This window comes from Oncorhynchus kisutch, linkage group LG25 (genome assembly GCF_002021735.2).
Source record: "Oncorhynchus kisutch isolate 150728-3 linkage group LG25, Okis_V2, whole genome shotgun sequence".
Classification (NCBI taxonomy): domain Eukaryota; kingdom Metazoa; phylum Chordata; class Actinopteri; order Salmoniformes; family Salmonidae; genus Oncorhynchus; species Oncorhynchus kisutch.
Window position 1 is genome coordinate 32150286 of NC_034198.2, and position 15000 is coordinate 32165285.

At 44.5% G+C, this 15000-nt stretch overlaps 1 protein-coding gene across 1 annotated transcript in view; it reads right to left on the reverse strand.

Moving 5' to 3' along the window:
- Positions 1 to 15000, reverse strand: part of LOC109881416 (slit homolog 1 protein-like) — a 182330-nt gene that overhangs the window by 49354 nt on the left and 117976 nt on the right. Inside the window, exons 7-9 of the mRNA XM_031805094.1 lie at positions 11502 to 11573; positions 8670 to 8833; positions 4248 to 4395 (exon numbers count right to left, since the gene is read on the reverse strand). Coding sequence (XP_031660954.1) covers positions 4248 to 4395; positions 8670 to 8833; positions 11502 to 11573 — 384 coding nt within the window. The remainder of the gene's footprint in view (positions 1 to 4247; positions 4396 to 8669; positions 8834 to 11501; positions 11574 to 15000) is intronic.

Sequence of the window (15000 nt, forward strand, 5' to 3'; positions counted from 1 at the left end):
TTTGTAGTGAGAGCAACTTTATCACATTGCTGCCTGCTTGAACGCCAATAACTTAGATACACTGAAGACATGAAATGACCCAGGGAATCCAGAGAACATCACTCAGAGATGCACAAAAACAATAACATTCACACACATACACACACACACACACACACACACACACACACACACACACACACACACACACACACACACACACACACACACACACACACACACACACACACACACACACACACACACACACACACACCACTTCATTGAATCCTCTGTCCTCCAGCCCAGGTCTGTGGCCTCCCTCCCTCCCTCCCTCCCTACCTCCCTACCTCCCTACCTCTCTATCTTTACATACCTCCTTTTCCAATCAACCAACAAGAAAAACAATCTTCATAGGTAGCCCTGACATGGAGAATCAATGTCTGTCACCCCATTCATCAGGTGTCTGTCTCTGTCACCCCATTCATCAGGTGTCTGTCTCTGTCACCCCATTCATCAGGTGTCTGTCTCTGTCACCCCATTCATCAGGTGTCTGTCTCTGTCACCCCATTCATCAGGTGTCTGGCTCTGTCACCCCATTCATCAGGTGTCTGTCTCTGTCACCCCATTCATCAGGTGTCTGTCTCTGTCACCCCATTCATCAGGTGTCTGTCTCTGTCACCCCATTCATCAGGTGTCTGTCTCTGTCACCCCATTCATCAGGTGTCTGTCTCTGTCACCCCATTCATCAGGTGTCTGTCTCTGTCACCCCATTCATCAGGTGTCTGTCTCTGTCACCCCATTCATCAGGTGTCTGTCTCTGTCACCCCATTCATCAGGTGTCTGTCTCTGTCACCCCATTCATCAGGTGTCTGTCTCTGTCACCCCATTCATCAGGTGTCTGGCTCTGTCACCCCATTCATCAGGTGTCTGTCTCTGTCACCCCATTCATCAGGTGTCTGTCTCTGTCACCCCATTCATCAGGTGTCTGTCTCTGTCACCCCATTCATCAGGTGTCTGTCTCTGTCACCCCATTCATCAGGTGTCTGTCTCTGTCACCCCATTCATCAGGTGTCTGGCTCTGTCACCCCATTCATCAGGTGTCTGGCTCTGTCACCCCATTCATCAGGTGTCTGTCTCTGTCACCCCATTCATCAGGTGTCTGGCTCTGTCACCCCATTCATCAGGTGTCTGTCTCTGTCACCCCATTCATCAGGTGTCTGTCTCTGTCACCCCATTCATCAGGTGTCTGGCTCTGTCACCCCATTCATCAGGTGTCTGTCTCTGTCACCCCATTCATCAGGTGTCTGTCTCTGTCACCCCATTCATCAGGTGTCTGTCTCTGTCACCCCATTCATCAGGTGTCTGTCTCTGTCACCCCATTCATCAGGTGTCTGTCTCTGTCACCCCATTCATCAGGTGTCTGTCTCTGTCACCCCATTCATCAGGTGTCTGTCTCTGTCACCCCATTCATCAGGTGTCTGGCTCTGTCACCCCATTCATCAGGTGTCTGGCTCTGTCACCCCATTCATCAGGTGTCTGTCTCTGTCACCCCATTCATCAGGTGTCTGGCTCTGTCACCCCATTCATCAGGTGTCTGGCTCTGTCACCCCATTCATCAGGTGTCTGGCTCTGTCACCCCATTCATCAGGTGTCTGTCTCTGTCACCCCATTCATCAGGTGTCTGGCTCTGTCACCCCATTCATCAGGTGTCTGTCTCTGTCACCCCATTCATCAGGTGTCTGTCTCTGTCACCCCATTCATCAGGTGTCTGTCTCTGTCACCCCATTCATCAGGTGTCTGTCTCTGTCACCCCATTCATCAGGTGTCTGTCTCTGTCACCCCATTCATCAGGTGTCTGTCTCTGTCACCCCATTCATCAGGTGTCTGTCTCTGTCACCCCATTCATCAGGTGTCTGTCTCTGTCACCCCATTCATCAGGTGTCTGTCTCTGTCACCCCATTCATCAGGTGTCTGTCTCTGTCACCCCATTCATCAGGTGTCTGTCTCTGTCACCCCATTCATCAGGTGTCTGTCTCTGTCACCCCATTCATCAGGTGTCTGTCTCTGTCACCCCATTCATCAGGTGTCTGTCTCTGTCACCCCATTCATCAGGTGTCTGTCTCTGTCACCCCATTCATCAGGTGTCTGTCTCTGTCACCCCATTCATCAGGTGTCTGTCTCTGTCACCCCATTCATCAGGTGTCTGGCTCTGTGTATGAATATAATCAATAGTTGTACTTGTACTCATGAGGCTATGGGCCTGATTTTCATTGAGGTTGAAGACATAATGCCTTCAGCGATTCAGACAGAGTGACATGCACACAGCGGAGACTACCCTACTGGCTACATAACAAGGGCACCTGCTCTATGAGACTGGAGTACTCATGTAGCCAACAGGAAACACCTAAGACATTTTCACAAACAACTTGTATTGCTCACAGTGTTTATATTTGTTTTACCAAAACCTATCATTATGTGATGTCCTTAAAAGGCGGAAAACAATTTACGCATGTTTAAAATAAACCATATGTGTCATTTACATGACGCATCGGCAGTAAAATGTAGAACTCTGTTCCATGTGAAAGAATGGGAATGGTATGGTTTGTTTTTGGTAAGAAATGGACAGTACTTTTACAGTTGCCAACAGTCAGCCCCCTACTAAGTCAGCCCCCTACTAAGTCAGCCCCCTACTAAGTCAGCCCCCTACTAAGAGAAATAGAAAGAGTAAAAGACATACCGTATACCACGGTCTAACCTAACCGATCACATCCTGAGAACCACACTCCTACAGACCCACAGACCTAACAGGCCTACCAGGAACAGACTGACTAACTACAGTCCCACAGTCCTAACAGGCCTACCAGGAACAGACTAGCTAACTACAGACCCACAGTCCTAACAGGCCTACCAGGAACAGACTAGCTAACTACAGACCCACAGTCCTAACAGGCCTACCAGGAACAGACTAGCTAACTACAGACCCACAGTCCTAACAGGCCTACCAGGAACAGACTGACTAACTAACTACAGACCCACAGTCCTAACATGCCTACCAGGAACAGACTAGCTAACTACAGACCCACAGTACTGCCAGGCCTACCAGGAACAGACTAGCTAACTACAGACCCACAGTCCTACCAGGCCTACCAGGAACAGACTAGCTAACTACAGACCCACAGTCCTACCAGGCCTACCAGGAACAGACTAGCTAACTACAGACCCACAGTCCTAACAGGCCTACCAGGAACAGACTAGCTAACTACAGACCCACAGTCCTAACAGGCCTACCAGGAACAGACTGACTAACTAACTACATACCCACAGTCCTAACATGCCTACCAGGAACAGACTGACTAGCTAACTACAGACCCACAGTCCTAACAGGCCTACCAGGAACAGACTGACTAACTAACTACATACCCACAGTCCTAACAGGCCTACCAGGAACAGACTAGCTAACTACAGTCCCACAGTCCTAACAGGCCTACCAGGAACAGACTGACTAACTAACTACATACCCACAGTCCTAACAGGCCTACCAGGAACAGACTAGCTAACTACAGTCCCACAGTCCTAACAGGCCTACCAGGAACAGACTGACTAACTAACTACATACCCACAGTCCTAACAGGCCTACCAGGAACAGACTGACTAGCTAACTACAGACCCACAGTCCTAACAGGCCTACCAGGAACAGACTAACTAACTACAGACCCACAGTCCTAACAGGACTACCAGGAACAGACTAGCTAACTACAGACCCACAGTCCTAACAGGCCTACCAGGAACAGACTAACTAACTACAGACCCACAGTCCTAACAGGCCTACCAGGAACAGACTAACTATAAAAACATGTTTACTATTGTAAGATGATAAACTAATGACATCTCCATCAGGGAACATTGTTAGTAGAGCTACCTATCTTTCACCTTCCAGTGCTGCTGGCTCAAGCACGCGCACACACGCACGCGCACACACACACACACACACACACACACACACACACACACACACACACACACACACACACACACACACACACACACACACACACACACACACACACACACACACACACACACACACACACACACACACACAGTCACGGCTGCGAAGCACACACTGTTGGATCCGAAGCCAATTCAAGCTGTGGATATCCCTGGATTCCACTGAAATATATCACCTTACACTGGGGCTTATGCGCAACAGCAGGGATGTGTTTAGGTCAGCTAACTGGTAACATACAAGACAGCATGGTGCTTACATCTCTGCCATGGTGTCAGGAAGGCTGGCTGGTATAGCTGTGAGGCCTTTTCCTCTGCAGTCCACAATGTTGTTACTGCAGGTACACATGGCAGGGCACGTACCTCCCCCTAGGCTGCAAGGCTGCAAGCCGGAGCTCTCTGACTGACCTGGAGACGGAGAGAGTGGGAGAGTGGGAGAGTGGGAGAGGAGAGAGAGGGATGGGAAGAGAGAGGGAGGAAGAGAGGTTAAAGTCCTATTAAGGGAAAGACAGGGTATTGTCCAGGGTCACACCAAGATTCTTTGCACTTTGGGAAGGTCAGCGGTAATGTTGTCAACAGTGAAGGAGAGGTCTTGGAGCGGGCGCCCCCGAGATATTCCTCTGAATGTTTTGACAGACACGTAGAGGAACATTAACATGTGATATGTAGTCTGTCAGATGGTGTATCAGCGTCGATCTGCCAATTCTCAGCTGGATTTGAACTCATCAAAAGTTGGTTGTATTTCATGACATATATAGTGGAATCGCATGTCTGAATGTTGTGTGAGTTTTTCATTCGAGACACAATGACATGCATGTTGACGTCGTTTCAATCATCTCCGTTGATCTTCTCCTGTTTCTGTACATCTGTGTTCTCATCATTGTCTAAGTCTAAGTGGAATTCTGTGTATTTTGCTAATTCAGCTCCTCCACCTCCGCCATCTCTCCTGTCTACCCCTCGTCTCCTCTCTCCCCCTCGTCTCCTCTCTCCCCCTCATCTCCCCTCGTCTCCTCTCTCCCCCTCGCCTCCTCTCTCCCCCTCGTCTCGTCTCTCCCCCTCGTCTCGTCTCTCCCCCTCGTCTCATCTCTCCCCCTCGCCTCCTCTCTCCCCCTCGCCTCCTCTCTCCCCCTCGTCTCGTCTCTCCCCCTCATCTCATCTCTCCCCCTCGTCTCCTCTCCACGCTCTCTTGCTTCTTGCTTATGTTTGTTCTCCAAAAACTGAAGACAGCAGACAATTTGCATACAGTACACACTTCCCACTGAAAATGTCTCTGGATATTTGTTTGAAATGCAACGCCCTTGTCAAAGACGACAGTGTGTGTGTGTGTCTGTGTGTGTCTGTGTGTGTCTGTGTGTGTCTGTGTGTGTGTGTGTGTGTGTGTGTGTGTGTGTGTGTGTGTGTGTGTGTGTGTGTGTGTGTGTGTGTGTGTGTGTGTGTGTCTGTGTGTGTGTGTGTGTGTGCTGCTCTAGGTTTTTCAGCATTACCTAGGAAAGTTTATGAAACAGACTTTTAAATGGCCTCATTTACTCTGCATTACTGATCTGCTGCGCTTTGACTTTCCTACTATGAATATTTCATCAGCTCCCTTTCTCTCTGCGCGAGTGTGTTTGTATGTGTGTGTGTGTGTTCTGTTTTATTGATGACAGGAGAAAGTCCTACAGCTCAGTGATACTGGGACAGATCCTACTGCTCAGTGATACTGGGACAGATCCTACTGCTCAGTGGGACTGGGAGTGATCCTACTGCTCAGTGATACTGGGACAGATCCTACTGCTCAGTGGGACTGGGACAGATCCTACTGCTCAGTGATACTGGGACAGATCCTACTGCTCAGTGGGACTGGGACAGATCCTACTGCTCAGTGATACTGGGACAGATCCTACTGCTCAGTGATACTGGGACAGATCCTACTGCTCAGTGGGACTGGGACAGATCCTACTGCTCAGTGATACTGGGACAGATCCTACTGCTCAGTGAAACTGGGACAGATCCTACTGCTCAGTGGGACTGGGACAGATCCTACTGCTCAGTGATACTGGGAGTGAGTGAGTGATATGGGGCGATAGTTGTTCAGTTCAGTTACCTTTGCTTTCTTGGGAACAGGAGCAATGCTGGACATTTGAAGCAAGTGGGGACAACAGACTAGGATAGGGAGAGATTGAATGTAGGGGTTTTGTAGGTGTTTTGACAGGGAGGGGTTTTGACAGGGAGGAGTTTTGACAGGGGGGGTTGACAGGAGGGAGGGGGGGGGGGTTGACAGGGAGGAGTTTTGACAGGAGGGGTTGACAGGGGGGGGGTTGACAGGGGGGTTCACAGGGAGGGGTTTTGACAGGGAGGTTTGTGGTTTCCCTCCCTCTCCCCTCTCTTCTGCACCCTACTCTCTCTCTAAAACAGCTTTACCTCCACTCTTCTCTCCACCCTCTCATTTAGACAGGAAGTGTGTGTTTGAGCAGGGGACCGATCACCAGTCAGCCGTGAAGCAAATAACTAAATGGACTTCCGTTGGTCTCTCCCCTCTCTCCCTAACAGCGTCAGCACCCCCCATCCCCCCCTAGTAACGTCACCCTGCAGGTGTCCCTGTCAGAAACAAACAGTGAAAGGAGCATGAGTGTGTGCCTGCGAGCCAGTCTCTAATGATCCTTTCAGAGGGAGTTCATCTTCTGGTCAGTGCTGCACTCAAGACAGAACAGTGTGTGTGTGTGTGTGTGTGTGTGTGTGTGTGTGTGTGTGTGTGTGTGTGTGTGTGTGTGTGTGTGTGTGTGTGTGTGTGTGTGTGTGTGTGTGTGTGTGTGTGTGTGTGTGTGTGTGTGTATGTGTGTGTGTGTGTGTGTGTGTGTGTGTGTGTGTGTGTGTGTGTGTGTGTGTGTGTGTGTGTGTGTGTGTGTGTGTGTGTGTGTGTGTGTGTGTGTGTGTGTCATACTGCGAGCTACAACATGTTTGTGTCTGTTATCTGTGACACTATGAAGTTCAGTTGTTTTAAATGTTCAGAGCAAAGCCAAGTTGTAGTAATCTCCAACACCTGGGTTAAACAGTGAAACACCAAGACTGTATCCCTTACTACAATGTCAAATCTAGCATGTCAACATCTATGCTTTCCCTCTCTCTCGCCCATCCCGTTTTACTCTATCTCTCCTTCCCTCCCTCCCTCTCTACCTCTCTCCTCCATATCTACCTCCCTCCCTTCTCTATCTCTCCTTCCCTCCCTCCCTCTCTACCTCTCTCCTCCATATCTACCTCCCTCCCTTCTCTATCTCTCCTACCCTCCCTCCCTCTCTACCTCTCTCCTCCATATCTACCTCCCTCCCTTCTCCATATCTCCTCCCTCCCTTTCCTTCCACCCCTCTCTCTCGCCCTCCTGTCGTGAGTGAGTTACTCCACACAGTATCCGTTGACTCTCCCAGTCTCTATCCTACATCATCCCAAACAAACTGTATATGTGTGTGGCTGTGTTTTGACTCCAGCACTAGACTGCCAGACAAACTCTGACTGCAGCTCCAGCTTGCTTTTCTTCTCTCTCTCTCACAGATCTATGGTAAATCTGATTCCGATAGCTGCTGTGGACCCCCCCCCCCCCGAATAATAATGTTCTGTATTTCTACCACGCCGTACGGCTGTGTAAAAATCACGGCTGTGTAAACCCCCCACCTCTACAGCTGGTGTTGTGGTGAGATGGCCTTGAGAAGAGCAGTGGTTCCCATGCAGTCTCAGTCTCAGCAGTGATACCTCAGCCAGGCCAGGTGTGGAGGGTCAGTCTCAGAAGTGATGACCCAGTCAAACTGCTCCCCCTCTCTCTCTCCCTCCCCCATCTCTTTTATCAATCAAACTGCTCCCTCTCTCCATCTCTCTTTTATCAATCAAACTGCTCCCTCTCTCTATCTCTCTTTTATCAGTCAAACTGCCCCTCTCTCCCTCCCTCCCTCTATTTTATCAGTCAAACTGCCCCTCTCTCCCTCCCTCCCTCTCTTTTATCAGTCAAACTGCTCTCTCTCTCTCTTTTGTGTCCTCTCTCTCTCTCTCTCTCTCTCTCTCTCTCTCTCTCTCTCTCTCTCTCTCTCTCTCTCTCTCTCTTATCAATTCACATCAGTCAAATGCTCTTCTCTCTCTCTTTCTTTTATGTCTCTGGTTCATCTCTCTGCCAGCTGTCTCTGTGTGTCTGTCTGTGTGTGTGTTTGTGTGTGTGTGCGTCTGCATGTGTGTGCACATGCATATATATGTGTGTGCGTAGTGTTATGAAAAACAGAGTAGAGCGGGAGTAGTCAGTGAAAGAGGGTACCCATGCCAGCAGTGTTTTTCACAGGGCATGGTTCTGGCAGACAGTCCAGCTGCTGACAGCTGGAGCCACATGAAAGAGGCTGGGGACAGCCTGAGGGCTTGCCTGAGGTGATATGTCCCTCATGGGGTGGGTGTGTGTGTCAGGTGTGATTCAGGTGAGGACTTAACAGACTGACAGGACAGATCCACTGGGGATAATCAGCTGGAACAGTGAACAACAGAGAGAGTGTGTCAGGCAGGATCAGGAAGAACTCAATGGCCTGTTTTACTGTCCTTTGTAGATAGACGTGAAAGGACTATAGGATGAAGCATGGGTTCATTTTAAGCTGTTACATCGGATGTATTGTATTATCTGAACAGGAATACTAGTGTGTCTGAGAGTATGAATGGAGTTGGTGAGTGTGTCTCACCTGAGCAGGTAAACTCATGTTTCTGTATCTCAGCCACGTTGAGTCCTCTAAGCGGGGATGGAGCAGTGCACTGGGTGAACAGACCAATCGTAGGCCTTTGTCTTAACCACTCGGCCAACCAGGACAGGTGACAGTCACAGTACAGGTTGTTGGAGTGGAGACGGCTGGAGAGAGAAAGAGAGTGTTAGGATATGAACGGGGTTATTCATAAAAGTTACTGAAAATGTCTCTGCAACGAGCTAAATCTCTGTGATGGAATTTCAACCAATGCATAAAGTGAGTTTATCACTACAGATAAGTCGCATGCAGTGGTAACCACCATTGAAATCCCCCTTTTCATTGACCATTTTAATGGTCCTCTTGAAATGCTGCCTAAAATGCTGAGACTAAAGCCTTAACCTAAACCACACCCCCCAGGTCCTGATATGTTTCCAAACCCATGACTGACATGACATTTCCCTGCTTGGACTAAACAGAGTGCTCTAAACGAGACATTTAAAGTTCGAACCAAAACATTCTAAATGAAGCATTCCTGGAACGCTCCCATTGTCCAGAATAACTAACAGAGCTGTGGTGGCAGACACACACACACACACACACACACACACACACACACACACACACACACACACACACACACACACACACACACACACACACACACACACACACACACACACACACACACACACACACACACACACACACACAACCAATAACCCTACTGAAAGCAAAAAGCACATAAACCACAACAAGAATGAGAACATTGCGGTCTCTCTAAGTATTCATTCCAGTGAGCATAATTGATATCATTCATATATGCGTAATTTCATATTTTGTCATTATATTTAGACACCAGGCGTTGGGGGATGGATGTATTTCTGGGTGAGTTGTTGTTGTGTGTTCCTCAGAGTTGGAGATCAAATGGTTTCTGGCATGGCTATAGGCCCGATGTGGATTATGACTGTCAACCAAAACTCCTTGGAATGATTGAACCTATCTCGTCTCTTTCAGATGATAGCTATTTAGTTTCGCTCCTGTAGGGGACAGTAAAGTATGTATGGAAACATCACTGGCATATTTTATAATGACTTAATATGTCTCAAAAGGGATTGGTTGGATTCAGCTCTTGGGGAAAAATTGAATATTCTATTAGATTCTATTATATTATATCTATTCTATCCAAACAAAGAGGAATATATTTTTCTCAGTCATAGTTTATTCTGTATGAAACATTCAGTCATCCAGTGAAGTTGTGGTATATATTTTCCTCAGTCATAGTTTATTCTGTATGAAACATTCAGTCATCCAGTGAAGTTGTGGTATATATTTTCCTCAGTCATAGTTTATTCTGTATGAAACATTCAGTCATCCAGTGAAGTTGTGGTAGATATTTTCCTCAGTCATAGTTTATTCTGTATGAAACATTCAGTCATCCAGTGAAGTTGTGGTATATATTTTCCTCAGTCATAGTTTATTCTGTATGAAACATTCAGTCATCCAGTGAAGTTGTGGTATATATTTTCCTCAGTCATAGTTTATTCTGTATGAAACATTCAGTCATCCAGTGAAGTTGTGGTATATATTTTCCTCAGTCATAGTTTATTCTGTATGAAACATTCAGTCATCCAGTGAAGTTGTGGTATATATTTTCCTCAGTCATAGTTTATTCTGTATGAAACATTCAGTCATCCAGTGAAGTTGTGGTATATATTTTCCTCAGTCATAGTTTATTCTGTATGAAACATTCAGTCATCCAGTGAAGTTGTGGTATATATTTTCCTCAGTCATAGTTTATTCTGTATGAAACATTCAGTCATCCAGTGAAGTTGTGGTATATATTTTCCTCAGTCATAGTTTATTCTGTATGAAACATTCAGTCATCCAGTGAAGTTGTGGTAGATATTTTCCTCAGTCATAGTTTATTCTGTATGAAACATTCAGTCATCCAGTGAAGTTGTGGTATATATTTTCCTCAGTCATAGTTTATTCTGTATGAAACATTCAGTCATCCAGTGAAGTTGTGGTATATATTTTCCTCAGTCATAGTTTATTCTGTATGAAACATTCAGTCATCCAGTGAAGTTGAGGTATATATTTTCCTCAGTCATAGTTTATTCTGTATGAAACATTCAGTCATCCAGTGAAGTTGTGGTAGATATTTTCCTCAGTCATAGTTTATTCTGTATGAAACATTCAGTCATCCAGTGAAGTTGTGGTAGATATTTTCCTCAGTCATAGTTTATTCTGTATGAAACATTCAGTCATCCAGTGAAGTTGAGGTATATATTTTCCTCAGTCATAGTTTATTCTGTATGAAACATTCAGTCATCCAGTGAAGTTGTGGTAGATATTTTCCTCAGTCATAGTTTATTCTGTATGAAACATTCAGTCATCCAGTGAAGTTGAGGTAGATATTTTCCTCAGTCATAGTTTATTCTGTATGAAACATTCAGTCATCCAGTGAAGTTGTGGTAGATATTTTCCTGTTCTGATGTGGTTATGAGATGGTTATTTAATCTCTGCTTCCTCATATGAGTCAGGTTAAAGCAACCTGTCAGGGTGAACACATCCCACGTCACATGACACACACTCTTAGAGAGATGGATCACCATGTGATCTCCTTGACACCATACATCTAGATCAGAATATGCACCAGAATTATCAGACCTGATGTAGGAGAAGAGAGAGAAAGAGGGGGAAAGAGAGAGACGGGTGGATGAGAGAGATATAGAGAGAGAGATGGGGGCGAGACAGTGTAAAAAAGGTGGGGGAGAGAGACGGGGAGAATGGGTGGAGGAAAAAGAGAGAGGGGGAGTATGAGTGACTTACAAGGTGCGTAGTTTGGGCATGTGGTTGAAGCTCGAGACTGGGATGCTGCTGATGTTGTTGTTGTTCAGAGTCCTGGAAAGGACAGAGAGACAGAAGAGAGGGAGCAGTGCAGAAACACAATGAAACAAACCTCAGAGAACCTACACATGTTTAGTGACCTCTGACTTAACTCTCATACTCCCAGCCACCTCACGCCTTTCTCTCCTACTCAACTATCTCTCTCTTGTCTCTTACTCTCCACCTCCCCCACTCCGTCTCTCTCTTTATGCCATTTAAGCCATTACAATGAGTCCTCCTGTAGTTCCTCCCACCAGCCTCCTCTGACTTATACACAACATAACGATCTCCTCCTCTCTGCCCCCATATAGTGACATCAGGTGCAGAGTGAGCAGAGGAAGTCATTTCAATCAGACAAATAACCCCACAGTCTGATACCCCTACCCAACTATAAAGACCACCCCTCCACCCTATTACCACAACCCACAACTCCAACCTGCTCCCCACCATACCCACCCCTACTGTCAGGCTGCAGAAACCCCAAAACCCCAGGCACCCTGAATTAATGGGCCGTGATATTAATGAACCAATAGGGCTGACCATGCCTGGAGAGACCAACGACTGACTGGATAAATTAGGTTGGTGCCTGGTTTTATTAGTAACGGGTAATGGTTGATGCCTGGTTTTATTAGTAATGGATAATGGTTGGTACCTGGTTATATTAGTAATGGATAATGCTTGGTGCCTGGTTATATTAGTAATGGGTAATGGTTGGTACCAGGTTATATTAGTAATGGATAATGGTTGGTACCTGGTTATATTAGTAATGGATAATGGTTGGTGCCTAGTTATATTAATAATGGGTAATGGTTGGTGCCTGGTTATATATTAGTAATGGATAATGGTTGGTGCCTGGTTATATTAGTAATGGATAATGGTTGGTGCCTGGTTATATTAGTAATGGATAATGGTTGGTGCCTGGTTATATTAGTAATGGATAATGGTTGGTGCCTAGTTATATTAATAATGGGTAATGGTTGGTGCCTAGTTATATTAATAATGGGTAATGGTTGGTGCCTAGTTATATTAATAATGGGTAATGGTTGGTGCCTAGTTATATTAATAATGGGTAATGGTTGGTGCCTAGTTATATTAATAATGGATAATGGTTGGTGCCTGGTTATATTAGTAATGGATAATGGTTGGTGCCTAGTTATATTAATAATGGGTAATGGTTGGTGCCTAGTTATATTAATAATGGGTAATGGTTGGTGCCTAGTTATATTAATAATGGGTAATGGTTGGTGCCTAGTTATATTAATAATGGGTAATGGTTGGTGCCTAGTTATATTAATAATGGGTAATGGTTGGTGCCTAGTTATATTAATAATGGGTAATGGTTGGTGCCTAGTTATATTAATAATGGGTAATGGTTGGTGCCTAGTTATATTAATAATGGGTAATGGTTGGTGCCTAGTTATATTAATAATGGGTAATGGTTGGTGCCTAGTTATATTAATAATGGGTAATGGTTGGTGCCTAGTTATATTAGTAATGGATAATGGTTGGTGCCTGGTTATATTAATAATGGGTAATGGTTGGTGCCTAGTTATATTAATAATGGGTAATGGTTGGTGCCTAGTTATATTAATAATGGGTAATGGTTGGTGCCTAGTTATATTAATAATGGGTAATGGTTGGTGCCTAGTTATATTAATAATGGGTAATGGTTGGTGCCTAGTTATATTAATAATGGGTAATGGTTGGTGCCTAGTTATATTAATAATGGGTAATGGTTGGTGCCTAGTTATATTAATAATGGGTAATGGTTGGTGCCTAGTTATATTAATAATGGGTAATGGTTGGTGCCTAGTTATATTAATAATGGGTAATGGTTGGTGCCTAGTTATATTAATAATGGGTAATGGTTGGTGCCTAGTTATATTAATAATGGGTAATGGTTGGTGCCTAGTTATATTAATAATGGGAATGTTGGCCTAATACTGGTTGGTGCCTAGTTATATTAATAATGGGTAATGGTTGGTGCCTAGTTATATTAATAATGGGTAATGGTTGGTGCCTAGTTATATTAATAATGGGTCATGGTTGGTGCCTAGTTATATTAATAATGGGTAATGGTTGGTGCCTAGTTATATTAATAATGGGTAATGGTTGGTGCCTAGTTATATTAATAATGGGTAATGGTTGGTGCCTAGTTATATTAATAATGGGTAATGGTTGGTGCCTAGTTATATTAATAATGGGTAATGGTTGGTGCCTAGTTATATTAATAATGGGTAATGGTTGGTGACTAGTTATATTAGTAATGGATAATGGTTGGTGCCTAGTTATATTAATAATGGGTAATGGTTGGTGCCTAGTTATATTAATAATGGGTAATGGTTGGTGCCTAGTTATATTAATAATGGGTAATGGTTGGTGCCTAGTTATATTAATAATGGGTAATGGTTGGTGCCTAGTTATATTAATAATGGGTAATGGTTGGTGCCTAGTTATATTAATAATGGGTAATGGTTGGTGCCTAGTTTATATTAATAATGGGTAATGGTTGGTGCCTAGTTATATTAATAATGGGTAATGGTTGGTGCCTAGTTATATTAATAATGGGTAATGGTTGGTGCCTAGTTATATTAATAATGGGTAATGGTTGGTGCCTAGTTATATTAATAATGGGTAATGGTTGGTGCCTAGTTATATTAATAATGGGTAATGGTTGGTGCCTAGTTATATTAATAATGGGTAATGGTTGGTGCCTAGTTATATTAATAATGGGTAATGGTTGGTGCCTAGTTATATTAATAATGGGTAATGGTTGGTGCCTAGTTATATTAATAATGGGTAATGGTTGGTGCCTAGTTATATTAATAATGGGTAATGGTTGGTGCCTAGTTATATTAATAATGGGTAATGGTTGGTGCCTAGTTATATTAATAATGGGTAATGGTTGGTGCCTAGGTTATATTAATAATGGGTAATGGTTGGTGCCTAGTTATATTAATAATGGGTAATGGTTGGTGCCTAGTTATATTAATAATGGGTAATGGTTGGTGCCTAGTTATATTAATAATGGGTAATGGTTGGTGCCTAGTTATATTAATAATGGGTAATGGTTGGTGCCTAGTTATATTAATAATGGGTAATGGTTGGTGCCTAGTTATATTAATAATGGGTCATGGTTGGTGCCTAGTTATATTAATAATGGGTAATGGTTGGTGCCTAGTTATATTAATAATGGGTAATGGTTGGTGCCTAGTTATATTAATAATGGGTAATGGTTGGTGCCTAGTTATATTAATAATGGGTAATGGTTGGTGCCTAGTTATATTAATAATGGGTAATGGTTGGTGCCTAGTTATATTAATAATGGGTAATGGTTGGTGCCTAGTTATATTAATAATGGATAATGGTTGGTGCCTGGTTATATTAGTAATGGATAATGGTTGGTGCCTAGTTATATTAATAATGGGTAATGGTTGGTGCC